Source organism: Amblyomma maculatum, chromosome 11 (genome assembly GCF_055883805.1).
Source record: "Amblyomma maculatum isolate TAMU_Amacu chromosome 11, ASM5588380v1, whole genome shotgun sequence".
Lineage (NCBI taxonomy): Eukaryota > Metazoa > Arthropoda > Arachnida > Ixodida > Ixodidae > Amblyomma > Amblyomma maculatum.
The window spans coordinates 57,304,532-57,329,713 of NC_139354.1; the positions used below are offsets into that span (position 1 = coordinate 57,304,532).

At 47.0% G+C, this 25,182-nt stretch overlaps 1 protein-coding gene across 1 annotated transcript; it reads left to right on the plus strand.

Annotated features, from left to right (window-relative positions):
• LOC146173844 (retinol dehydrogenase 5-like) lies at positions 1–25,163 on the plus strand. The gene is made up of 6 exons (XM_084585286.1): positions 1–183; positions 5,612–5,870; positions 7,661–7,864; positions 17,568–17,750; positions 21,745–21,877; positions 24,642–25,163. The coding sequence occupies exons 1-6, from the start codon at positions 1–3 to the stop codon at positions 25,120–25,122; spliced, it is 1,443 nt and encodes a 480-aa protein (XP_084441412.1). The 3' UTR covers positions 25,123–25,163.
• Positions 25,164–25,182: the final 19 nt, after the last annotated feature.

The window sequence follows — 25,182 nt, forward strand, 5'->3', positions numbered from 1 at the left end:
ATGGCGTGCGTGGAGTACATATGGTATATGTACTCCACGCACAAGAGGGACATCACTCAGGAGCTGTTCTATGACAACCCCCTGGGGAGCGCCCTGCTTTTTGAGTCCCGTGCGGGGGTGCTTCGCACGAAGAAATGGCACGAGCGGATCGAGGGCAGGGACAACGCGGATGTCTTGTGTGCGGTATGCGAGCGGGAGACAGAGACGATCGAACATATTGTATTGACTTGCCAAGTGCTCATGCCATGTCAGCCTAGCGGATCAACTTTGCCGCAGTTGCTGGGGTTCATGTCTGGACGGCCGCAAGGAAACGGTGCGGTGGACAGTGATGCGACACAGCGGGATGAGAGGGCTGTGGCTGTGGAGACAACCAAACGATGCCTTGAGAACTGGATAAGGCATACTAGATAAATAGTGTTGGTGGCGTTGCGCCAGGGCGGGACAGACTCCGTCACAGTAGGGAATTGACTTGGCCAGGACCTGTCTGGTCCACCTGGTAAAAAAGGGAAGCCTCAGATCCAATCCAATCCAAAGGCAACCACAAGTACAATCATGTTGTGGCAGAGCCCTTCTTGCCTCATGAGTGGCGTCCGCAGGAGTTGTCCGTCTTCTCAGAAAGATCCAAAGCCAGTCCAACACAAGTCACACAATTCATACCAGAATCCAGTCCATAACCAAACAGTCCGCAATCTAATCAATCAGTCCAGAAGCCGATACAGAAAACAGTCTATATTTTTTTTCAAGGCCAATGCAGTAAATTCGTTAACTTTTAATTTAACCGTAAGAAAAAATCCTCACTGAAAATAGAGCTCCTACACCCACCCATGAGCAGCCGAGCGGCTTTTACCAACAGCATCCCGGACTAGGGACCCGATCAGCCTTCCCTTAATCTGAGCCAATGTGGCTTTCAATAAACGTTTTCATCATCATCATCATCATCCAATTGTCTAGCGTTCCTTTCTGGTATGAATTGTGTGGCCTGATCCAGAACTTTGTGACCCCCGATACAAAGGAGAATGGCCGCATCAGCATCAGCATCATCCTAGGGTAATCATGAGGGCAGTGGAGACGACAAAGCGCCGCCTCGAGGACTGGTGGCGCAACAGAGAAGACTGTTAAATTTCTCTCCTGGCCTGATCCAGAACTTTGTGATCCCCCGATAGAAAGGGGAATGGCCGCATCAGCATCATCATCATCATCCATAGCAACGTAGGATGCTCAATGACGACGAATTCGCCTCTGTCTCTAGGAGGGAGGGTGACCGGCTAAAACAGCGCGTCGAATACGCCATCGGCCTGCAGCTCTGAAGACCAAGCAGCGTAACGAACGCGTGCCACCGCCGCCGAATGGAGCTACTGACTCGAATCCAGCACCGAAAAACCCGCCCTGTGTCATCGGCAGGGTTCTGTCAAATAAACATTACAGTAGAACTAGCCCCAAAGGTTTCCGCCTTATCGCTCTTAAGAGGTCTTACGTTCTTTCAAGAATTTTTAGAAGTCCACGCGGTGGTGCTGCGGACAAGGCTTTGGTGGGCGAATTCCGGCAGACGTATTGGAGGTGTGATGTGTCCGGTATGCCAGCAAGCCGAAGAGAATACAGAACATTTTCTTCTTTGTCCACTGCTCCAACCACAGCATAAGCCCGAATTGGTTTCGAACAGGCACTCAGGCACTTGAATTCCCTGCTCGATGACTGCTTGCGGCGATAATAGGAGAGACATTCGGCATGATTGGGGATATGGAAGCCACAGTGAGAACAGCAAAGCGACGACTTACGTTGTGGAAATAAGTGAAGAATAATAGACTGTAGGGACACCTACGTAATTAGGTTAGACCACTTGCGGAAGTTTTTTCTTAAGGGCGTTACAAAGGGGAAACCATATATCCAAATTTTAGCCATACCGTGGCAAACTGCGTGAATGGGTTTCACTCGCAGAGACACAACAGTGGAAAACGACCGCCCAGAAGAAGCCGGCCCTCAGCATGCATTGAGCAGGGAAGGTGGATATCAAACAGGAACAGTTCGATGACAACTGCGTCAGAAGCTCACTGCTTTTCGAAGCGAGCGCGGCGTGCTACGGACGAAGTTTGGTCGGTGAAGAACGGTGGATGTAACGCAGATGAGATACGTGCGGTTTGCGAGCAAGCAGAGTAGACTGCAGAACGTGTTGTTCTGTTTTGTCCAGTGTTCCAATCATAGTACCACACCTGAATAACTTTCGAGCAAACTCTTAGGTCGCCGCCTCGATGGCTGATTGATGATTTCGGCTGCCGGAGACGCGATTATAATAATGACAGTCTGGGTGGTTAGGCAGGGTGAAGCAATTCTGAAAACAACAAAGCTACGACTTACGCGGTCGACAGGAACCTTTCGGAAGAGTAATGGACTCTGGAGACAACTAATTATTTCGGCTCAGACATTTGCGGAAGTTCTTTTAGTACGAAACATCTGTTTCAAAGGAAAAGCCACATATCCAAATCTAGACCCAAAACTCGTGCCATTGGTAGGACAGAATTACTCGTTGGGTCGCAAACTTAAAGAGCATTGCGGAATCTTTTTAAAAAATTTATTTCTTCACATTTTAATCGTTACATGCTACAGCAAGACCTGCCCTTCTCGATTTACTGAATGACTCAATACCAGCTGGGCTTTATTTAGGACCACCGCCAGTGCATGGTAAAAAATTAGCATTTTTAATTATACATGTTCACCGTAATAATCCTCATATGTCGCTGAGCGTGTGTAATCGAGCGTCAATTGTCATCGTTACTGCAACCGCACCCTCTAAATATCTCTACAGGACAATGAATATATTGGGGACGTAAAATGCGTCCTATAAAACATCACTTCATCATGTGCTGTAAATCTTGCTGCAAGACTTTCCAATGAGGTAATTTTAAATGAATTATACTAATTCCTTTCTGCCTCCTCCCTGCAAAATCATCCCCTTTTCTAATTATGTGCAACGCATGATTTTCGAAAGACTGTGGTATATCCCTGCCAGCCGCAGACGCTGCCGCTTATAATAGGGCAGGCAAAAAAAAAAGATGACGAGGGCACCAACTCCTCTTTCGGTATGAGAAGCAAAGGAGGAAGAAGTGTACCTCGCATTATGGGGGATGCAGGGGGCGACCGGGACAGATGTCGCTCCCTTTGCGAGACCATCATCTCTGATGATGCTGGAGTTATGACCGGAGCCAACTGAAGTGGTAAGCGACAGCGCTGAGAAGGTTAGGAATAAAATCTGGTCGAAGCTAAACATATACTGTACACTCGTATCCCGTACGCTGTTCATGTGCCAGCTAAGTTGTTAAATCTGAAATAAACCGTGCACCATAAAACGTAACGCACGTGGCAAGCATTTGCGAGCCAGAGATACGTTTCAGAAGTAAAAATTCAGCAGTGGTCTTAACTTCCCTTGTTAATCTTCCCGGCTTAGAGATCTCGTTCAGCGTAGAAACCGTCGACTACGGCAATGTGGCGATGAAATGCCTACAGGCCGAAAAAGTCTCATTTGACGCGCAGAACGGCGGAATAGTAAAGTAGGTGAAATGCAATGTGAAGTGATTTAAGGGAAGCTGAGATTTAAATATAATCCGAGAGCCTTGGATCCCTAATCAGGCACGGTGTCCCTAATGCCGCTCTAGTGCCTTCTTAAGGCTTAGTTGAACGGGGGCTTTATATCCCTGGCGTGCAGTGTTGCACATAATGGGGTATATATACTCTGACTGTATTCTGATGAGCATTTATGGGAGTAGAGAGCCACTTCCCTACTGAAAACCAAGCGTTCCACGGGGCAATAACCGCACAAAATCTCATCTAATCACATAGACTCTCATACGGTGCTCATAATTATCATAAAATATCGTACATAATTTATGATCATGTCCAAGAAACTATGAGCACGCCACTAAGAAATGAGTGCTCGAGGAGCCGCTGATAGGATTCACAAACGATATCCTAGAGAGAAAGCACTCATCCGGAAATTGGCAGCCTAACGAAATCGTCCAACGTTAACGTGACAGCAAAAATTGGTCACTTCGCGCGTCAGCGGACTCTTCTCGGTCTCACATAGGCAAGTACACTAGCTACCGAGACAGAGCGCCGTCCAACTGACACATCAGAGGCAACACACAAAACACCACTGCTGGAGCTTTTTATAACTAGGCTAAACCTGCACCAGTTTTAGCGTCATTCGCTTAACAGAAAAGCTTAAGTGCTCCCTTAATTTTATTTTCTGTAGCTTCCGTAATCGACGTACCTTTCTTTTTTCGCTTTCCATGTAAACGAGGTATCTTAGGCTGCCTTAGGCTGCCCGATACCTGTTACAACTGAAGATAATTAAGAGTGCTTTGTGCAGCCGTGTCTACACTCCATGCAAAGCTTAGAGTTTCGAGTCACGGGTCTGGAAAATCAAACACGAGACTTTCAAAATCGTATCTTTTCTCGTAATTTAAGTTTTTGTGTTCAGAAAAACCATTCACCAATGTAGGTAAAACTGCGCCCGTACTTTATCGCAAGTACTATACTAAGCAAAAAAACGAAGTGCCTTATTATCATAGGCTCAGAAAGACCAAGTGGACTCAAATTCTGCATACAAACGAGAGAAGCTTATTTTACGAGCAATGCTTGGGATCCACCTGGGTATGATTTTCAAAGCCGTTACACTGGTGCGTAGTATAAACATTGATGGTCCTAACTACCAACACAAGAGCTGTAAGTGCTAAGTCCTCGTTAAACGCGGGAAGAAAGTTTGCGTTTCTTGACAGCGATCATTCCCGCCCTTCCAACTATCAGCATCATCAGGGCCAGCCTAACTACGTCTACTGCAAGACAAGTTTATCTGTAATACGATCCAATTCAATACGTATTATATCAGCTTCCGTAATCTTAACCCCGCAAACTACCTAGTTTCATCCCCCAATGACTTCATGACGCCCCTAACGTGCTTGTCTTCTTTAATCAGTTCCAATAACCTAAGCTTCAATCACTTATCTTGTATTCTAAGCAAATAGTCTGATCAGGCCTACTTCTCTCTAATTTCGACTGGGGGCCATTAACTGCATCTGTTCCCTGCCTGACTCTGGTCTCTTCTGTCTCCCAACATTTTCATTTTTCCGCATCACAAGGTCAATACGCAGCCCGCAATTTATCCTTAGGTCATTTCGTAACCCTTCAACATTCTGCCTATACAATTACTACAGTTTAGAAATAAGTTCACACACCTAAAACGGTCATAAATGCCTGTAGAAGAACGGCTGATTGGGCGAGTTGGTGAACCATGAGGGACTGTAAAATAAGTGCGCAACAAAAACGTGACAAACAGGAGAAGTGCACAACGACGGCGCAGAACTGATCACCACGTGCGTGTGATGGGGCGTTTTACATATGCTGTTTTCAAAAATTTTTCAAAAAGGTTTTTTTTTTTTTTCTCAAATTAAGTTGCGCATGTGCGTACACCAAGTGTGTGTATATATAAGCTCTTCCGTTCTTTCATTAAATCAGTTGTCAGTTCTCCGCCGTCGTTGTCCACTTCTCCTCATTGTCACGTTTTTTTTTTTTTTTTGCGCACTTATTTTACAGTCCATTATCAATGCCTTTTTACCTGCAGGGCAACGCGGCCGCGCCAGCAAGCGCAACCGCCGCCATGGACACCGGGCGGCGCCAAGCGAACGCGCCCATGATTGCCTTCTTGATCGTTGCTCTGTGCACGTTCGTGGTGACGTCACTCACGCCTCCGCTCAAGTACACCGTGTCGATGTTCGGCTTGATTGCCTTCTCAATCATGATCGGCTTCTGCATAAAGCGCCACCTGACGGCCAGCTTCGGCCGCAGGCTTCCGGTGACTGGCAAGGCCGTCTTCATCACAGGTAGATCTACCACGCCACTTACGCCTTGTGTCTGTATACATTTACTGTGTAATTCCTAGGCATTGAAAATGTCAGATAAAAGTTGTGAACTTAAAACATTTCACCTGTAAAATAAAGAAATGTTTTGAGACGTATACATGTAGAAAAATAAATGTTACAAATCATGCTTAAGTATACACAAATTGCGAGTAGATATGGAATATATGCTGTAAATAAATAGCAAAACGCAAAACTCATTTCTCGCCTTTCAGTGCAGCATTCCCAGAGCAGTTTTGAGGTTTTCGGGAGTGTGGAGAGCCATCTTTTCCGCACACCATGCCCTTCATCACGCCTCTCGAATTTCCGGCAGGGATAGTTTCAAATTCCTTCGATAGCTGATTTAGAAAAAGCCATTTATGCAAGTATCTCAATAATTCTTTTAATTATGACGGCAGAATCGATTTTTTTTTTACATGTCTACCCTGTTTTCCGCAAGCGACACGTCCGGCATTACAATACGTTTATGATCACTTCCCAGACTATACTCCCCTTCTTCGTCTATTTCCATTTTTGTGTCCTTGCTATAAATTCCCTGCGACATTAGACAGTATTCAATGCTCGTCTGCCTGTTGCGGAATTCCCACGTGATTTGTCCTCCGCATTTTGTTTCTCTATTTACTATAACTAGGTCGTGTCGCTCACAGAAATCTAGCATTAGCTTCCCGTTACAATCCGTGTATCCATCCAGATCGTCGATGTGGCCGTTCATGTGCCCCAGCAAAATATTGGCCCCGTCTCCAAACAGGCTTATATCGTCACTTAGACATTCAACGAGATCCTTGTTTTCTTGCCTACACTGGTGTCCTGTTCCTAAACAAACTACCCCTAGCCATGTCCTTATGCCGGCAATTGTTCCTGATACCCAGATATGTTTTTTACAAAATGATTTTATTATTTGCCGATTTGCTCCCTGGTGTATCAACATACTTACCACTCCACCCTTTTTTTTTTTTTTGTTCTCGTTCTGTTGCACCCTTCCCAGACGTAGCCTTCTATAAACGGCGGAGATGAGTCTCGCATAGAGCGTACACACCTATTTTGTCATCTTTCAACTGTTGTTCTATCTCTAGTCATTTCGCTCTTTTTCTACCTCCTTGCATGTTTATGTAACTGATCCTAATGTTAAATCTTTTTTGTACTTTTCTTTCTCCCCTCTCCTTGCCATTTTTGGGGGCTCAGCCTCCGTTATTACGCTTTATTCTGCTTCACTTCTAACTACCCTTGTGCACGGAGCCCTCGCGGACCCCCTAAAAAAGCTACAGCCCTACCTGCCAGGCGCCAGCCGATCCCTGCTCCCACTCTTCTGTTAAAATCAATGCCATCTCGCTGAAAAGCCCTGCCAAAGCCTGCTTTATGCACCTCCCTGTTTACCTCAACCACTTCGAAACGCTTCTCCAGGCTTAACTTTATTATGTCCTGATTAACTGCCACCATGTCCTTTTCCAGCTTTCCGTTCGATCCTAGCACATCCGGTACTGTGCATACATCTGCGCTTGCTGTGTTATCTCCCTGATATCGTCAACTCCCTTAGCTAAACTTTTCACCACTCCTGAAGCGTCACCATTTAGGGCATCGTTTGGCCCCTAGTTTTTCTCTGAAGCCCTTAATTTCTCTCCGCAGCACCCCTCGATATATGCAAAATTATGTAAAGAAACGCACTGTCCATATAATCTACCATATCTTCGTCCTCGTCTCTCCTCGAGTCAAAGGCTAAGACGAAGCCTAAAGTGACGTCATCTCTCCCACTGCAGGCTGCGATTCGGGCCTCGGTCAAATCGTCGCGCTGGCTCTGCAACAAAAGGGCTTCACCGTGTTTGCTGGCTGCCTCGATCTCGACTCCCAAGGCGCGCGGAACCTGATCGTCAACTCGGTGACTGTGCTCCACGTAGACTACCTCAAGCACGAAACTGTTACCAGGGCGTACCAGGACGTCAGCGAACGCCTCGGTGGAAAACGTACGCCAAAGAGAGTGGGAGCAGCGCATGCATTGTCCCTCCACTGTTCGGTGGAGAGTCGAGTACTGTAGTCCTCTGAGAGTGAAACGATAACGTGAAAGGCAGTGAAAAAGTCAGTAGCGTGCGATCTAAATTGGCGATGACAATGTAGGTAACACGACGTTCGTCAGTATTCGTACTTCACCTATATGTTGTTCCTGCTTGTACTACTTTGTTTCACGCGCAGAAATGCTTCATAGTGTACTACAACCACCAACTACATCATATTGAATAACAAGCAGTGAGTCAGCAATTGAGAGTCTGATATATCTGTTAAAAGTGTCTTCTAAGTTCTAAGTACTATATATGAAGTCTCGTGGCCAAGGTGAACACCCCGTTGTAGATTGGATAACATGATATACTTTACATAAGCGGGTAAAGGCCACAATCTTTTCGTTTGAAATTTTGGCATGAGGCGATCCTAACCCAAAAGGTGCATTTTTTACTTAGTTTTCAAGCGACATAGGGTCGGAACTACTTCATTCTTTTTTAAATTTTCACTCTACATATAAGGAGCCTAGTTTCAAACATCTTTGGGGCTTTTTATCTCTGCCCCCGCTACTCGGGCCGTCGTCATTGCTCTCGCCACGACCTTCGTAATTGTATTTCATGTTCCAAGCATAATTTTCAAAATGCCTATTCTTAATGTTTTTAAAAATCAATGACTGGGCAGATTCCGTACAATGCCTTACTGGTTTTATTTGATGCCCCCCGCTAACGCCATGCGCACTTGTCGATGCTGCTGTTGTGATCAGCTTCGCACTCTTCGCGTAGTTAGACGCGCGACTTTGGAGAGGTGTGAAAAGCTTCCACGTGAATCAGTAAAAACAGTCGGCCTGATATGAATAGCAATGAATTCAACGCCGTCACCTTACGGCAGCCTGTGAGCAGCTTATGCTCGAGACGCATGGAGGAAAATGTGAGAAGTGACTGAAGAGAACCTGGAGTGCTTCGAAAGAAAACAAAAAAGTTATGAGCAAGGTAGAGGCGCCTGGCACTTTCGCAGAAGCCTGGGGGAGTCTCCTCTACCAATGCAAAATTACCTATCGTAGAGTGCTATTCCTGAATCATGCGACCATTATTAACACACTTTGATAAACACTATGCTAATAGTTAATGGGACACTTAGGCTCCGCTGTTAAGGGTATCACGCGATAGCGTACCACATTCACGAACGATGTTTTTCACTTTTTAGTTTGTTTTCTTTTTAGTTTTTATAAACCGATACCTAGCACCACCAACATTGGTTTTACATTCTAAGAAATTTGACTCCTTTGAACACATTTGTTTACAATTACTAAATTAACTTATTGGACCAGTACGTAGCATAATATTTTTTTGTTGGCATCATCAAGCATTGGCTTTCATTCTGAACGTTTTGACACCTTCGAACATCTTTTCCTTTTTTTTATTTTGTTATTGTCGCAGCTCGTGTCGCAGAAAAGCCGGTGTCGTCGGCGGCGTTGGCCGTGAGCTATAAATCCCGGCATGCACTTCATAAATAAAAAGCAACTTCCAAGACGGGCTTTGTGGGAATCGAACCAGGGTCTCCGGAGTGTGAGACGGAGACGCTACCACTCAGCCACGAGTTCGATGCTTGAAAGCGGTACAAAAGCGCTTCTAGTAAATGCGGTGTTGCCTTAGAAACGTGCCGTAGAACGTTATATTGCGTTTTATATCGCTAATTATGAGCATGTTACTTATAGAAGTCGCAGTTACACGAGTAGCGAAGTACGTTTCTGCTACATTTCTTCTGCGCTCTGCGCACATGCAGAGCCATCTTCCGGCAAACACAGAAGAACCCCTCCTCGCAATGTGCGGCGCTGCCCCGACACGTGGCGCGCCACTCGCCCCTGACGTTTCGCCGTGCACCCACCCGCTTCTCCCCTTCGGGCCGCGCGGGTACCGGTGCGAGGATGCTCCAATACCCTTGCGTTTAATAAGTTTTCTCGACGAGGTGCAATAACGCTATCGCGTTCCACTCTTGAAGGCGAAGCTTAAGCGTCCTCCAATTTTTTTATTAGAGACATTTAGTTTAGCGCTGTATACCGCTACCGCCTACCGCAACCGCGCAAGCGCCAGTACGCATGCGTAGATCACACTGATGGCGACAAATGGCGCTACGTTCCTGTCAAATTTCGGTGGACGCCGCACTCGGGGACCAATCAGCGCGTGCTGTGCTCACAGTGCACGGTAGCGGTAGACGGCCGCGGTAAGCGGCAGCGCCAAACTAAAGGTCTGTATTACTTCATCAACTGCTCAATTAATTACGGAGATTTCATTAACTCGTCATCGCCTATCACACCTATCAATCACTACAGCGAAAAATTACCGTGATACCATTTCTCAATATGCAACAATGATTATTTCCGACACGCTGCCGACAACTACGTCGATGGCATTTCGACGTAACGCGCTGTATAAAAGCTATCGGTTAATACGCTTCGGCGTATTTGTCACCCTTAAAATTTATTCTAACGTTACTATAAGGGCCCACCTCTGACCATTAATCTTCATTGTCTGAATTAAATTGCAGCCGTTATCAACGACATCTTTCACGTTCATCATATGCCTTATGGTACATGAGCCCCAAAATCATACCAAATTATATATGAAGTCCATTCTTTGTTTATTATGAAAGCGCAGGATAATGTAATGCCGCTTTTGTCTTCCAAGAAGAATAAGGGGACTTATATTGAATTACTGCAACTTTCCCACAACATAATACAACCGCCCATTGGCTATAGCACGGAAGCTATCCTAGGTGTGGACATAGCCAAGGCATTCGATAATGTAGCACATGCATCTATACTTAACAACCTCCACGCAATAAATACCAGTCCAAGGACCTTCAGCCACCTAAGAAATTTTCTCACAGGTCGAACAGCCAAATTAAATTTTCGAGCCTTCAAATCGACACTATATCACTTGGCAGCCGCGGCACCCCACAGGAGTCCGTTCCCTCTTCCTATTTAACTTGTCCCTATTATCATTCCCGGACGAATTGAACCGTATACCCACTCTGTACCATACGTTATACGCTGACGACATAACGCTGTGGGTCACATCAGGAAATGACGCAGAATTAGAATAAACCCTGCAACTAGCAGTGGACACCGTTACCGAATGCGTAGAGAGGTAGGGTCTTTCCTGCTCCCCAACAAAATCAGAACTTCTGCTCTTGCATGGCAAACCAGGCACAGGGGGCCATACCCAAATCCGGGTGCACGTTAAGGGACAACTCATACCTTCGGTGTCCGTCCTACGGGTTCTTGGAATTTACATCCAGAACAACGGCCGAACCACGGAGTCCCTCAATCGCCCTGCACGCCTTGCCTTTATACACCCCGGTGCCTTCTCACCCAAATGCAGGCTTTGCAGCTCTCCCCGAGCAGGCTATGCTCACATTCTGCACTCTTGTCCGACGCACATTCCCCCGTCTTCTGGCAAATCAACAGCCCGCAGCTGTGGGAGGCTGCTTTGGCCAATTCTCGGAGCCGCATATTCAACAGCGGCTTATGACCTGGGCAGCGAAAGTCGCCGCGAGGCCTAACCTGGAGGCCACGACCAGCAGCCGGAAGGCCACCCACGGAACGGCGGCAACATAATCTTGTTTATTTTGAAGGCCTCGCCTTCAGAAAAGGGGTCCGCGAGCCATGGTCTCGCCCGACGAGTGACAGTTCCAGCCTGCTAAAAACACCGGTTTATTTCCGGATAAACGCAAAAGAATTCAATAAAAGGAGCAAACAAAAGAAACGTCACTGCGCTGGAGACATGATGCCGACGAGCATGACAATACACTGCCAGGGATAAAACCGAACGAGGGTCAGGGCTTCACCGCCGCAAATAAAAAATTTGGAGGACGCTTAAGCTTCACCTTCAAGAGTGGAACGCGATAGCGTTATCGCACCTCGTTCACACCGCCCACTCATTCGCTCAGTATGCTCTTGAGTCACACAAAGACATAGTTTTCATACTCAACACTTCTAAGTGCACTGTACAACTTTTTTCTAATTATTTGTTCAAACAAGTGCTTCTCACAATCTACATTATCGCAACGGTGAGCGCCGGGCAACGCAATAGCGTTCGGCGCGGCAACGAAACGTGCGCCTGCGCAAGCGAAACAAACCAAAGAACTCGGTGTCTCGGAGGGAGAAAGCCGGGCAGCGACGCGCCATGAAGGCGGACGCGATCATGGGGCTGACGCCTTGATGGGATCGTCCTCTATCTCGCTTGGGAGCACCACGCAGAAGCATGATTCCTCGGAAGCAGCTCGGCACACATCGCAGGGGACGCTTTCCCAGCAGAAGCGCTACGGCGCAGCGATCACGTCAGAGGCGTCCGGCATCAGACGCTGCACCTAGCAATCGCGCTGTGAGCGGAAAGAGGAGCCGCGTTGCCTAAACACCACTGTTCGAGTGACGCACGCTGGATGTTGGAAGGGGAGAGAGCGAGAAAACTTATTAAACGCAAGGGTATTGGGGCATCCTCGCACCGGTACCCGCGCGGCCCGAAGGGGAGAAGCGGGTGAGCGAAGATAGTGATCTAAAGAAAGGGAAGACGCTTGATTCTACAACCCGTGAGAGTGCACGGCGAAACCGCAGGGGCGAGTGGCGCGTCACGTGTTGGGGCAGCGCCGCACTTTGCAAGGAGGGGTTCTTCTGTGTTTGCCGCAAGATGGCTCTGCATGTGCGCAGAGCGCAGAAGAAATGTAGCGGAAACGTACTTCGCTACTCGTGTAACTGCGACTTCTGTAAGTAACATGCTCATAATTACCGATATACACCGCAGTATAACGTTCTACGGCACGTTTCTAAGGCAACACCGCATTCACTAGAAGCGCTTTTGTACCGCTTTCAAGCATCGAACTCGTGGCTGAGTGGTAGCGTCTCCGTCTCACTACGGAGACCCTGGTTCGATGATCCCACCCAGCCCATCTTTGAAGTTGAGTTTTATTTATGAAGTGCATGCCGTGATTTATCGCTCACGGCCAACGCCGCCGACGCCGCCGACGCCGACGACACCCGCTTTTCTGCGACACGAGCTCCTTAAAGCTACCGCGTTAAAACACACTGCGGTGCGAACAGAGCGAGCGATGGCGCCAAAGCACTAGCTGGGGCACAAGCGACATTGCTCCTCGCGTGGCAACAACTCACGCGAATACGCCTAGGCCATTTCTGCAGGCACTCCTTCCACCTTCGTGTTGCCGGTCTTCTTTCCGTCGTCCGTGCACGCCCCACCGGACCGTGACGCTCGCTGGCCGCCCTGCGCTGGCCTCCCCGCCGGGGCAAAAAGCCTCGCGCCTTGCTTCCGACGCGCTTATCTACCCTACTCTTTTCGCCGCTAACATTCCACCCCCACGATTGGCTGCTCGCCCATGCGCACTCGCGCTGCCCGCGCAAACACAATATAAATAGGAAAACGCGCACGCGGTTTAAAACACCCAAAGGGGCTGCGGAGCCCCACAATTTTTGGCCTTCACAAAATAAAGTTTTTACCACCCTCACCAAAGGATACGTTTCGCTTAACCAACCACACGGTACCGACGGGTCAAGCCACCCCGTCGTTGTAGATTCTATGGACAAAGTTTGCCGTCGTTTAACTTCTGTTAAACCTAATGTGAAGTGAAAGCTGTAGCATGGTTACACATGGTAAAGCTCTTTATTCAAGAGGAGGTTTAGGTTAGGGCTGATCGGTAAAGAACTTGGCGTACTCCGAGTCTGTGGCGTGGCTGCGCACTCGATACTGACGTCAGAGATTGTCGACACCTACATGTAATGAAGTCAAGATCATGTTTTTATATTTTTATTGTATGTAGCACACTGGTTTAAAAGAAAGGACAAGGCACAGTATTTGTGTTTGATTGGTTGGTTGGTTCACAGGAAGGGAAAGACGCAGTATCTGTCACACTTGCTATGTGGACACCTGAACCGCGCCGTAAGGGAAGGGATGAAGGTGGGGGTGAAAGTGGAGAGAGAGAAAGGGGAACCGTAGTGAAGGGCTACGGAGTAATTTCGACCACCTGGGAATCTAACGTGCGCTGACATCGCACAGCACACGGACGCCACTTCGTTTCGCCTCCATCGAAACGCAGCCGCCGTGGTCGGGTTCGAACCCGGGAACTCCGGACACTAGTCGGGCGTCCTACCACTATTCAAGGTTTTCAGGGTGAAAACCTCCGTGGCGCTGACGGCTCGTAAGTCAGGTTCTGGGGATAGGAAAGTGCCTTATACTTTTGAATGGACGCCATAGAATTTTGGACCCTTACACCTAACCAGGTCAAGATCACGTTTTCATATTTTTCTTGCATATTCTGCATTGTTTTATAAGAAAGGAAAGGCGGTGGTGATAACTTTTATTGCCACAAAATGAAAGGAATTATTTCGGTCTGGGGAGAGTCCAGGGTAGCGTCTAGGGTGCCTCGGTGCCAGCGCCGCCGTACGTACGGTGGCGCGCTACATCGAGGCATCCTAGTGGCCTCCAGTCGGATGCGACCTCTTGAGCTCGCGTGACGAGGGTCAGTTACGTAGTTTTTCTTGGGCTGGCCAACAGCTTGTCCCATTCCTCCGCTGAGGGAGCTGGCAGGAGTATCTGGAGAGGGATTGGTCTTGAGTGGCCTGTGTCCCGTCACCGTAGTACCGACATGCAGGGTTGGATTCTCCGTTCCTAATTAACGATAATCGGCAGGGGCTAAGAATGGCCTTTGTTTGTGGGCGTCTGAGTGTCATGGCTTGCGCCCGGTAGCATTTGTCTTTCACCTTTAATGTTGTTCAAGGTGACATCGCACAATCCATGGCTGCCTCTCAGCTAATAATAATAATAACAATAATAATAATATAAATGGTTCACAAGAAAGAAAAGGCGCAGAATATCTCGCACTTGTGCAATGGACACCTGTACTTCAACGTAAGCGAAAAAAAACTGATTTATTTCATCATCATCATCATCAGCCTGATTATACCCACTGCAGGGCGAAGGCCTCTCCCATATTTCTCCACTTAACCCGGTTCTGTGCTAGCTGCATCCACTTGACCCCTGCGAACTTCTTAATCTCATCCGCCCACCTAACTTTCTGCCGCCCCCTGCTACGCTTTCCTTCCCTTGGAATCCAGTTCGTTACCCTCAGCGACCATCGGTTATCCTCTCTTCGCACTACATGTCCTGCCCATGTCCATTTCTTCTTAATTTCTACTAGAATGTCGGTAACTTGAGTTATTTCCCTGACCCACTCTGCACGCTTTCTATCTCTTAATGTTACCCCTACCATTTTTCGTTCCATAGCCCTCTGGGTTGTCCTCAACTTAAGTAGAACTCTCTTGGTTAGCCTCCATGTTTCAGCCCCATAGGTGAGTACAGGCAAGATGCAACTGTTGTATACTTTCCTCTTGAGCGATACCGGTAAGCTGCTAGTCATAATCTGCGAGTACTTGCCAAATGCGCTCCATCCCAATCTTATTCTTCTTGTTATTTCCTTTTCATGGTCCGGATCTGCGGTTACTACCTGTCCTAAGTAGACATATTCGCCTACTATTTCCAGTATTTCGCTTCCTAATGTAAACTGCTGTTCCTTCCCGAGGCTGTTGAACATTACCTAAGTCTTCTGCATATTGATTTTCAAGTCTACCTTTCTACTTTTCCTGTCTAGGTCATCAATCATTATTTGCAGTTCATCCCCCGAATTGCTTAGCAAGGCAATGTCATCGGCAAATCGCAGATTACTGAGGTATTCTCCATCTAGCCTTATCCCTAACTGCTCCCATTCCAAGTCTCTGAATACTTCTTTTTTTATAGGAAGGGAAAGGCGCGGTAACTGTCTCGATTTCTGTGGACACCGCAACCGCGCCGTAAGGGAAGGGAGGAAGATGGGAGTGAAAGTGGAGAGAGTGAAAGAGGAGCCGTAGTGGAGGGCTACGGAGTAATTTCGACCACCTGGGGATCTTTAACGTGCGCTGACATCGCACAGCACACGACGCCTCTTCGTTTCGCCTCCATCGAAACGCAGCCACCGAGGTCGGGTTCGAACCCGGGTACTCCGGCACAGTAGTCAGGCGTCTTACCACTGCACCACCCCGGCGGGGCAACAACATAAGCGAAGAAATGTAGGAGTCAAATTGAAAAGAGAGAAAGAGGATCCGCAGCGAATGGTTTCGGAGTAATTTAGGCCACCTGGGGATCTTTAATGTGCTCTGACATCGTGAGGAGGAGGAGGTGAAGGGTAGCTGATCCTGGCCCTTATGGGGCTGGGACAGTTAGGTTACCGCCGCGTGCGGCGGGGGCTCGCCTGCCACCAAATTTTATCTGTCGTAGGCCGTCATTGCACCCGCCACTGCTACGGTGGTGGATGAGGGCTGTTGTTGAGGCGCGCGTCTTTCTCTCCCTCTTCTCTTTCTTCTCCACTTTCTCTCTTCTGTCACCGCCGGGGGGGTGCGCGCACGTTAAAGATCCCCAGGTGGTCGAAATTACTCCGAAGCCCTCCAATACGGCTCCTCTTTCTCTTTCCACTTTCACTGCCACCTTCCTCCCTTCCCTTACGGCGCGGTTGAGGTGTCCACAGAGAACAAGTGAGACAGTTACCGCATTTTTCCCTTCCTATAACAATCAGTGGTAAGACGCCCGACTACTGTGCCGAAGTACCCGGGTTCGAACCCGACCTCGGCGGCTGCGTTTCGATAGAGGCGATACGAAGAGGCGTCCACGTGCTGTGCGATGTCAGCGCACGTTAAAGATCCCCAGGTGGTCGGAATTACTCCCTTGCCCTCCACTACGGCTCCTCTTTCTCTCTTTGAACTTTCACTCCCACCTTCCTCCCTTCCCTTACGGTGCGGTTGAGGTGTCCACAGGAAACAATTGAGACAATTACCACGCCTTTTCCTTCCTGTAAATCAATCAATCAATCAGGCAGCGGAGGTAAAGGTCCCCAGGTGGTCGAAATTAGTCCGTAGCCCTCCACTACGGCTCCTGTTTCTCCCTTTCCACTTTCACTCCCACCTTCCTCTCTTCCCTTAAGGCGCGGTTTAGGTGTCCACAGAAAACAAGCTAGACAGTTACCGCGCCTTTCCCTTCCTATAAATCAATCAGAGGCAGCGGAGGTGGCTCGGCTGCAGAGCCAGTAGCAGGCCCGTGCATTTTCCTTCCCTTGTCACTACAGCCACAACAACACTGACATAGCAGAGCACACGAACGCCTCTTCGTTTCACCTCCTTCGGAACGCAGCCGCCTCTCCGTTAATAATAACAAATTGTTTCGCAGGAAACGAAAGGCGCAGTATCTTTTCGTAAAGCATTTAGGATTTTCGCGGCTTCTTCGTTTTTAGCGCTTTTTCGATATGTCCGAGTGGGGTGATCAACATTCGTCTTCTAGCAAATTATCATTCAGCGCGATTTGCAAATATTTTTTTCTTCCGGCTGTATTACCTTATCCATCGCTTAGCTCGCGTAGCTATGTACACCTAGAGTTCATTTGGCTTTCACATATAGTAGGGTGAAGGGTTCTGTACTTGCGTGTGAAACGTGTGGTAAACGTTGCAGGTTTTGTGTTATTCTCGTTTTTGTTTCACGTACTAACAAAATTAAGAAGTTGTTCTATTACCTTTCTTACCCTATTGTGCGCCGTATTTCTACCATCAGCGGTTATTGCGCTTGTAAACAGTAGCTTCCTTTTGCAGCCTTATGGGGTCTCGTTGCCAACGCCGGCGTCACTTGCTACGGCGAGGTAGAGTGGCTGCAGCTGAAGGACCTACAGCGGGCCATCGACGTCAACGTTTACGGCACCCTCAAGTTCATCGCGGTCGGCCTGAGCCAGATAAAAAAGAGCAGAGGCCGGATCGTCATAGTCACCGGTCTACATGGTGAGCTTCCTATGCCTTCTACATCTACTGCATAATCAGAACTTTCCTAGTTTTCCTGGTTTCGTGTCGTCATCTTTACGCCCCGTGCCCCTCGGTCTAGAAATGCACCATCTCATGAGGCCTTGGAGCAAAAAACAAAAGTCTTTCCTACGACTCTGCACTCGTATGCCGCTTTTTCACTGATCTGCTCCTTTTTTTACTCCTCCTGTTTCATTTTGTTTTTGTTTTTTTACTCTTTCTACTTTTTTTTTTGTTTTGGTTAACTCTATTTTTTCTTTACTGTTTTTACTACGTTTTTTTCTCTTTCACTCATGCGTTCCTATTTTACTCTTAACAGTTTTCGGTGTTTTAACGCAATGACGAAGCCTGACAATAAAGCTTTGCCACGCTTTTGCATATTTTTGTGCACAATTTTGACGTATTTGGCTCGATTTTGACGTCCGCACGCTATATCGACATTTTTGGCAAATTTGACGTCGAATTAACTTTTTTGATTGTAATTAATTACTCCATATCAACTAAAGCTTGTGCATGGGCAAGTGTTTTCACTCTCTACTTCATAGAGCCATTACTGTACTCATCAATCCATTCATTTCTTGACAATGAAGGTGTGACACTCTCCGCAGACGTACAGTATTCATGTGCCTATAAAGACTTGCCTTAATAACAAGTACTGTGCTAGGAGAACAGCCGTCGTTTATATGATTTTATATCTATGGCTTAGAGATTTTCACATGTTGCGAGCGTCGGTTACAAAGCGTACGACGCCAGAGCAAAGAAAGGGGAAAATTCGGAAAATGAAAAGCGCGGGCTTACTGATCATGGTGCTCCAGCGACCATTGTTGCCGTAGCTGTTGTATTTCCTGCGAAGGAATCCCCCCCCAAAAAAAATCAACTTTAAAAACCTAATATGAAAGCATTTGTTCTGCGTTATCTCGTTCGTTCTCGTTGCTTTTATTGTAGTTAGTCGCTCCCATATTACAAATCTTCTCCACCCCAAGTACTGTCCCATGCTTTGGACCAACGACGCGTTTACACTTGCTCTTGCTGATCTATTCACCATGTCCCTAACCTCTATCTGCTAGCCTTCCAGTAAGCGCACTCAGATGAGCAATTGGCCCGGGTAGACAACAGTCCCGGGCTTGAAACCCGGACCACAGACAAGTACGAAATTTTATTCAACCACTAGGTTTCTGGGAAAGCTGTATAGCTTTTCTCGCAGTCGCTTGACTACGCTTTCATGGAAGCTAAAGAGAATCATCATCATCATCATTACCAGCCGGACTACGCCCACTGCAGAGCGAAGGTTTCTCCCATTTTCCTGCAATTAACCCGGTCCTGTACCAGCTGAACCATGAGCAAATAGTTCATGGTAAATACGTTATTGCGCCGATATCAGTGGTCCTCCCCTATTAGTTTCTCATAATTAATGATTGCCACGAATTCGAATTCTGAGCTGTTTATCACAAATATGTGCGGCTTTGAGAAACCACCCGCACTTTATGTAGTATAGTGGCAATAATGGCTACCCCGCCTTGTGGCTTTGTGTGTGCGTGTGCGTGCGTGCACACACACACACACACACACACACACACAGGCTTGCTTTCTTCTTGTGTTAGATTTCTGCAGTCTACCTTCTGAGCACAAATCCGAGAGGAAACCTTCAATTTGCAGGAGATGTTGCTTACACGTATTATTTACAACGAACCGTAATGCGAGCTTCTGTATGCACCTTTACCTTCTCCAATTCTCGCATACAAGCAACGCCCCATCCTTCATTTGGTTTGGATTATGGCATTTAACCTCCCAAAGTGACTCAGGCTATGAGAGACGCCTTAGTTGAGGACTCCGGAAATTTCGACCACCTGGGGTTCTTTAACGTGCACTTACATCGCTCAGCATACGAGCTCCTTATTTCTCGCCTCCATTGAAAATCAGCCACCACGGCCGGGATTTGATCCCACATTCTCGGGCCGGCAGTGGAGCGCCCTATAACCACTGCACCACCGCGGCGAGGCCGACCAATCTCAAGCCTACTTATAAACTCTTTTGCAGATGTATAGCACAAAACAAGTTCATTGTTTCCTGCATGTTTGCTCTTGTCATTGTATATATTTCTTATATAGGTTCGCGCAATACGGTGGGATTGCCTGGAGCATATAAAAATATTCTGGCACGATGTGCTGAGCTAAGATCTTGGCAGCGTTTGAAAAACAATGAATATATTTTGTAAAGTTTCGGTTTTGTGGCGAGCCGTACAATTTTCCTTCAGCCTCCGCCTATCCGTGCTCTCTCTCTCACCCTAACGCTTTCATACTAAAGTTTCGAGCATTCGAAGGTACGTAAAGATTGTGATCAGCGCTTTCAAAATCCCATCCTAGCATCACGGTGGAAAGTTGCATGACTCAGATTGATAGGCTGATAAAAACGTGATTCCCAATAATCAATATTCCACAAGTTTGTGAAAAGTTACCGAAGTGGGGAATAAAGCGTCCGCAAATGAATAGATGGGGAAGAAATTTGCACAGAGTAAAGGACAGCCGCAGTTTTACAATCAGATATGTATATTCATTATTTGCGCCACGCTATCAAGCACGTGGTTAAGCCATTTGAGACCTTTTTTTTTTTTCTGCTCTAGGCAATCACAGTGTGCTGAGCTCAGCGGTTAAAGGAGAAAAAGAAAATCAGGAGAAGTGACAGAATGCCAAAAAGCAATCCCCTTGTTTTGTGCTCTCCACCAAAACAGCTTTCCACGCTTATCTCGTAACCGAGTTTATACGTGCGCCTCAGAGCAGCCGGCTAGTAAGCAAGTGCCCAACAATAAAATGTTAACGAAGGAGCTGCTTAAATATACTATGCAATTTAAATAAACCAAGACGGGGCTTCCACTTTGAGGCACTTTAAAATATTAACTACGGTGAGACTGTCATGGGCGCTGCGTTTTATTTGGTCCTGGCCGGGACACAATTTCATTTCGTAAATCCAATAAACTTAAAAACGAATTCTTCGGAAGTATTTCAATTACAAGAACGTGGATCTAATTTCATCAGCCACTCTTTGGTAAATTGTTTTCTTTTTTTTTTTTTTTACACCACCCGACCTGCATGAGCTTCATGATTCAGGACACCATTTAATTGGGAAATCACTCTGTGTATATACTCCTTCGCACACTTTGATGGGAATGGTACAAGCTTCAGATTGACAGCTAAAATCTGTTTCGAAAGTTTTTCCTGCACCGCTGCCAGTAGTAAAAACTGCTATAGGAAATCAATAGGCTGCATATTTAAAACTAATTATGAGGCAATTGCTTATTATTTGAAGACTCTCTTCATGAGCACATTGCTATAAATAATCTAATATTGAAAGCGTAGCAACATTTTCCTTCTGAAGTATGTTCTTCACTTACAGCGAGTAATTAGGACTGTCATTGAAAAACCGACGGGACGCTTTTTTTTAAATTAATAACAGGAAATTAGCGTCCCGCCGAGGGGAGATTGGCGTATATGTTGAAGGTTATTGTGAAATTCAAACAGTGTAGAAAACGTTAAGGTTCCAACGCTCATTTCTAGAAAATGTCTGAAATTTCTGGCTACTAAAATCTTAATATGACGTTCCCAACTGACCTTCTCATATAACCTTTTCAAGATCAGCACCGCTCTTGTGCTTTCTTTTTCTCGTTCCATAAAATTCAGCTATCAATCAGAGTGTCATTTGCGCTCTTTCTGCATATTGTATAGCGTATAGTTTTAAGGCTCAGTTTGGTGCCTTAGCAACAAAGCAGCTCATGTAGTTTAGCGGATAAATTCGCTTTGAAATACTGCTATGCATTAACCTCCCTCGTTTATCTCGTTCACGATACCGATAGACCAGTACAAGGTTATACGCCAATCGGAAGCTGTTCATAAGTAAAAAACGGCGAGAACAGCTTTGCCGTTATGTCCCCTGCCATGGATTCACAAAAGACAGCGTAAGCACTCTCCCTTAACCTTTGCAGGCAGGGTCGCCATTCCCGGCATGGTCATGGCATCCGCAACGTCTGCAGCCCTGTGTCAGTACGCAGACGGGCTCCGCCGAGAAATGGCCAAGTTTAACGTGCAAGTGTGCACTCTGGAACCGGCGTTTTACAAGTAAGCATTTCGTCGACCCCTCCCCCGCATGCAAAAATCATGTATTAGAAGTAAGCCCGAACGTGGAATCCATGTGTACCCCCTTTTTTTATTTGGTCGTGAAGTAAGCCCGAACGTGGAATCCATGTGTACCCCCTTTTTTTATTTGGTCGTGGTGAAAAGGGGCGCGCTGAACAAAGCACCCCAGTGTATAAGCTTCACAGCTCTACGTAACAGCGCATCCGCACGTATCTTCCGGCCCTGGCAGCGTCGTAATCTCTTAATGAACAATGACGTTACAATGAGCTGAAATGGCAACACGGTTCACAAAACTGAGCTGCCAGTGAACAAGTCATAAACAGGAATGGAAGGTAGGTTACATAAAAAATATAATCATGAGACAAGATGGGATAGGACTAGTGAAAACTTTCAAGCTATTTTTATTCGTAAGGCCGCAGGGACAAGAGAGGTGCAGACTGAATCAATGGCGCGGCAATCAAGCTTTACGATAGTGAAATGCATTTTCTCACAGGCACATTGCCACAACTTGCCTCTACCATACCATGAGCCCCCCCCCCCCCCCCTCCCTCTCCCCTGCTTTTGTGATACTATCTGCTTTTTTTTACACCTTTTTGAGCCTGGTGCGGTCAAAACTCGTAAGCCTGCCAGCCATTCAAATAAACATCAGTTGAGAGTCAGCGCTCGTCCCGTCCTGCCTTCATCCCGTGATTGCCTTTCTGGGCACTACCTTCCCATCCCCATGAACAAACTTTGTCAACAACGTATCCTGCTAATGAACAGAGGGTACAATACGCGTGCTGCAGTAAAATGCCAAAATTCAGCGCCGTGCTTTCTGCAAAACAATTTACTTCATCCACACACAAAAAAAGGTATTACATACTGAATCTTCTTTTATTGAAGCAAAGCTCTCGAACTGACACTTAATTTATTTATGGGAGCGCTCGCACCCCTCCCCATCTAAAGACTATGCTGCATTCGCTCTTTAACTCGCTTTCCAATACCATTTGCCACTCTTTTAAATCGCCTCGAAACGAACGCGATTGTGTTAGCATAGAGTTTATTCTCACGAACTGTGCCAACCGTGGGCGCGCCTGCTCAGGTGCGTTATCTTTTCAATCTTTTTTATCGGTAGTTGCCCGAAACATGATTACACGCAAGGAATGAACCGTATTTGCCTTATTTGGAAAATCCTGACTTTGGAGACACTGGTTCTTAACGATTTCCAGTTTGAGTTTAGGAAATTAAGTCTGCGTAGCACCGCCCACAAGTTGGGCCACTTCCTGTAAAAAAAAGAAAAAATATAGGTCTCTCTGCTCTGGTTTGTCTTTTTTTTGCGCTATGGCGTATAACGCTCGTTCTGTGGAAAAGACGTCGCTGTTGTCATGACGGTCAAGTGAGAGAAACATGTCGGGAAAAAATACGGATGTGAATTCGTTACAAAATTGTAGCGCAACCGTATCTTGTACACCATTTATGGTGGGATCATACTACTTCGTTTCACATTTAGAATCCATATGCTAGTTAAATTGGAGGCTATTTTACGATATGGATTCGAACGGGCGACATCTGTAACCTCCACTTTTGCAGTTAAACAGCTTTCCTTGAGCACATTTCATTGTGTAGATTACGAACGCGTGCTGCATTCACTTCTCTTTCTCGTACGCTGCTTTCTTGCATCTTGCGTAAAGCAACCCTTTTTTTATCATGTTTGTGTCCATGCAGCTAGGTGCTGCGAATTCAGTTGGTTGCAGTGATGGTGTTATTAATGGCTACCTGAACGCGTACTAATAAGCCTACCTACAAATATTACCTTGTGCCGCATAAGGGTTGCCTTCAGTGCGAAGGTGACTTGCAACACAACAGCTGCGCCTTCTTCACAGCAGGCAACGATGTTCTCGCCCTCCGTAAAGCAGAGGCCGGTTCCAAGGTGTTCCGTGCTTCTTTGTAGCAGTACTGTCTGACGCAGTGGCAAGACGTCAGGCCTGTTTGTGATCCCGTAACTGGCTCTAAACTTGTGTGTCTGGCTACTGGAAATACTAACACAGAGGCTTAAGCTCTTAAATAAAGCAGAGAAAAAGGGCTACAAAGATGCCGTCGCGTATACAATGACCCCACTTAAGCATTTCGCTGAAAACCCCGCAGATGTTTTGCGAAGCCGCGGTTGTCGTCATCATCCGTTTTGTTTATAAACATTATAGATTCAACCCTGTGTAAGAGAAATTTTAAAGCGCATTCGGCGCATTACCGTGCCAAACGTGCATATCAACATTTACCTCATTGGTTCTGCCATGTTTTAGCTTACATTTTTAGCTTTAGCTCACATTTCTGGGGAAGGCAATGCCGTACATCTGCTGATAGGTGATTAGTCGACCATCTGGCGCGTAAACAAGCCAACATATTCTCATCGCGAAGGAAATCGTCCATTCAGAGACCACGTTCTATTCTTTATTCGTAGACCATTGAGTGAATATTCAATGCATCCTTGCATCGTCCAAAGCGCTATCCTTGCCTAAGACTTATTGCGCAGTACTATACGCAAGGTTCAAATCCTACATTTCTTTGTTCTTTCGAAAACGTTAAGAAAACAATGAAAGAAAGGCATTTACAAGAACGCGACTGGAGCAACCTGAGACAAGATTTCCGCTGACGAGAAGGTGAAGTACTCTTGCGCATGGTATATACTCACATGATTCCCTAGACCCGCAGCGGTATCATTATATCCTCACAGAATTGATGTCCCGGCGTGCTTCCACTGTTCTCGCAGAACGTTGATGACCGACCCGGACGCCATCACGCAGACTCTGAACGACGTGACGCGGCGCCTGCCCCGTCTCGTCCAAGAGGAGTACGGTTCCGCCTACCTGGACAACTTCAAGTTCACCTTCTCTAAGAAGCTTCGACGCTTCTCTCGTCAGAACTTCCAGGAGGTGTCCACGGCCGTCATCCGGGCACTGTTGAGCAGCGAGGCCAACGTTCGTTACTGCTGCTCGGGCCTCCGTCAGAAGCTCACGTGGACGGTACTCGAGTTCCTGCCGCTCAAAATCTGCGACTTCTTCCTCATCCTCCAGTTCACGCCCAGGGCAGGGCTGGCGGGCAACATCAGGGTGCGCAACGTTATTGTCCATCCTCTGCCCTCGTGCGACACGCCCGCTGACAGCGAGAACTCGAAGCCTCTGGAACATATGGAGAGCGTTCCGCCCTCCTACCCGACACCGCCCATCATAAAGCCCGGCACCACATTGTAGAAACGACGTAGCAGAAGCTGCTGACTATTCAGAGTGGGCACTGGTCAAGCAGAGAATTGC

Bases quoted from the DNA above. Each gene is read 5' to 3' on its own strand.
- LOC146173844 (XM_084585286.1), top strand. From the start codon at position 1: ATGGCGTGCGTGGAGTACATATGGTATATGTACTCCACGCACAAGAGG. The intron at 7,865-17,567 runs GTACGCCAAAGA...TTCCTTTTGCAG, and splicing joins CGAACGCCTCGGTGGAAAAC to CCTTATGGGGTCTCGTTGCC. The intron at 17,751-21,744 runs GTGAGCTTCCTA...TAACCTTTGCAG, and splicing joins CATAGTCACCGGTCTACATG to GCAGGGTCGCCATTCCCGGC.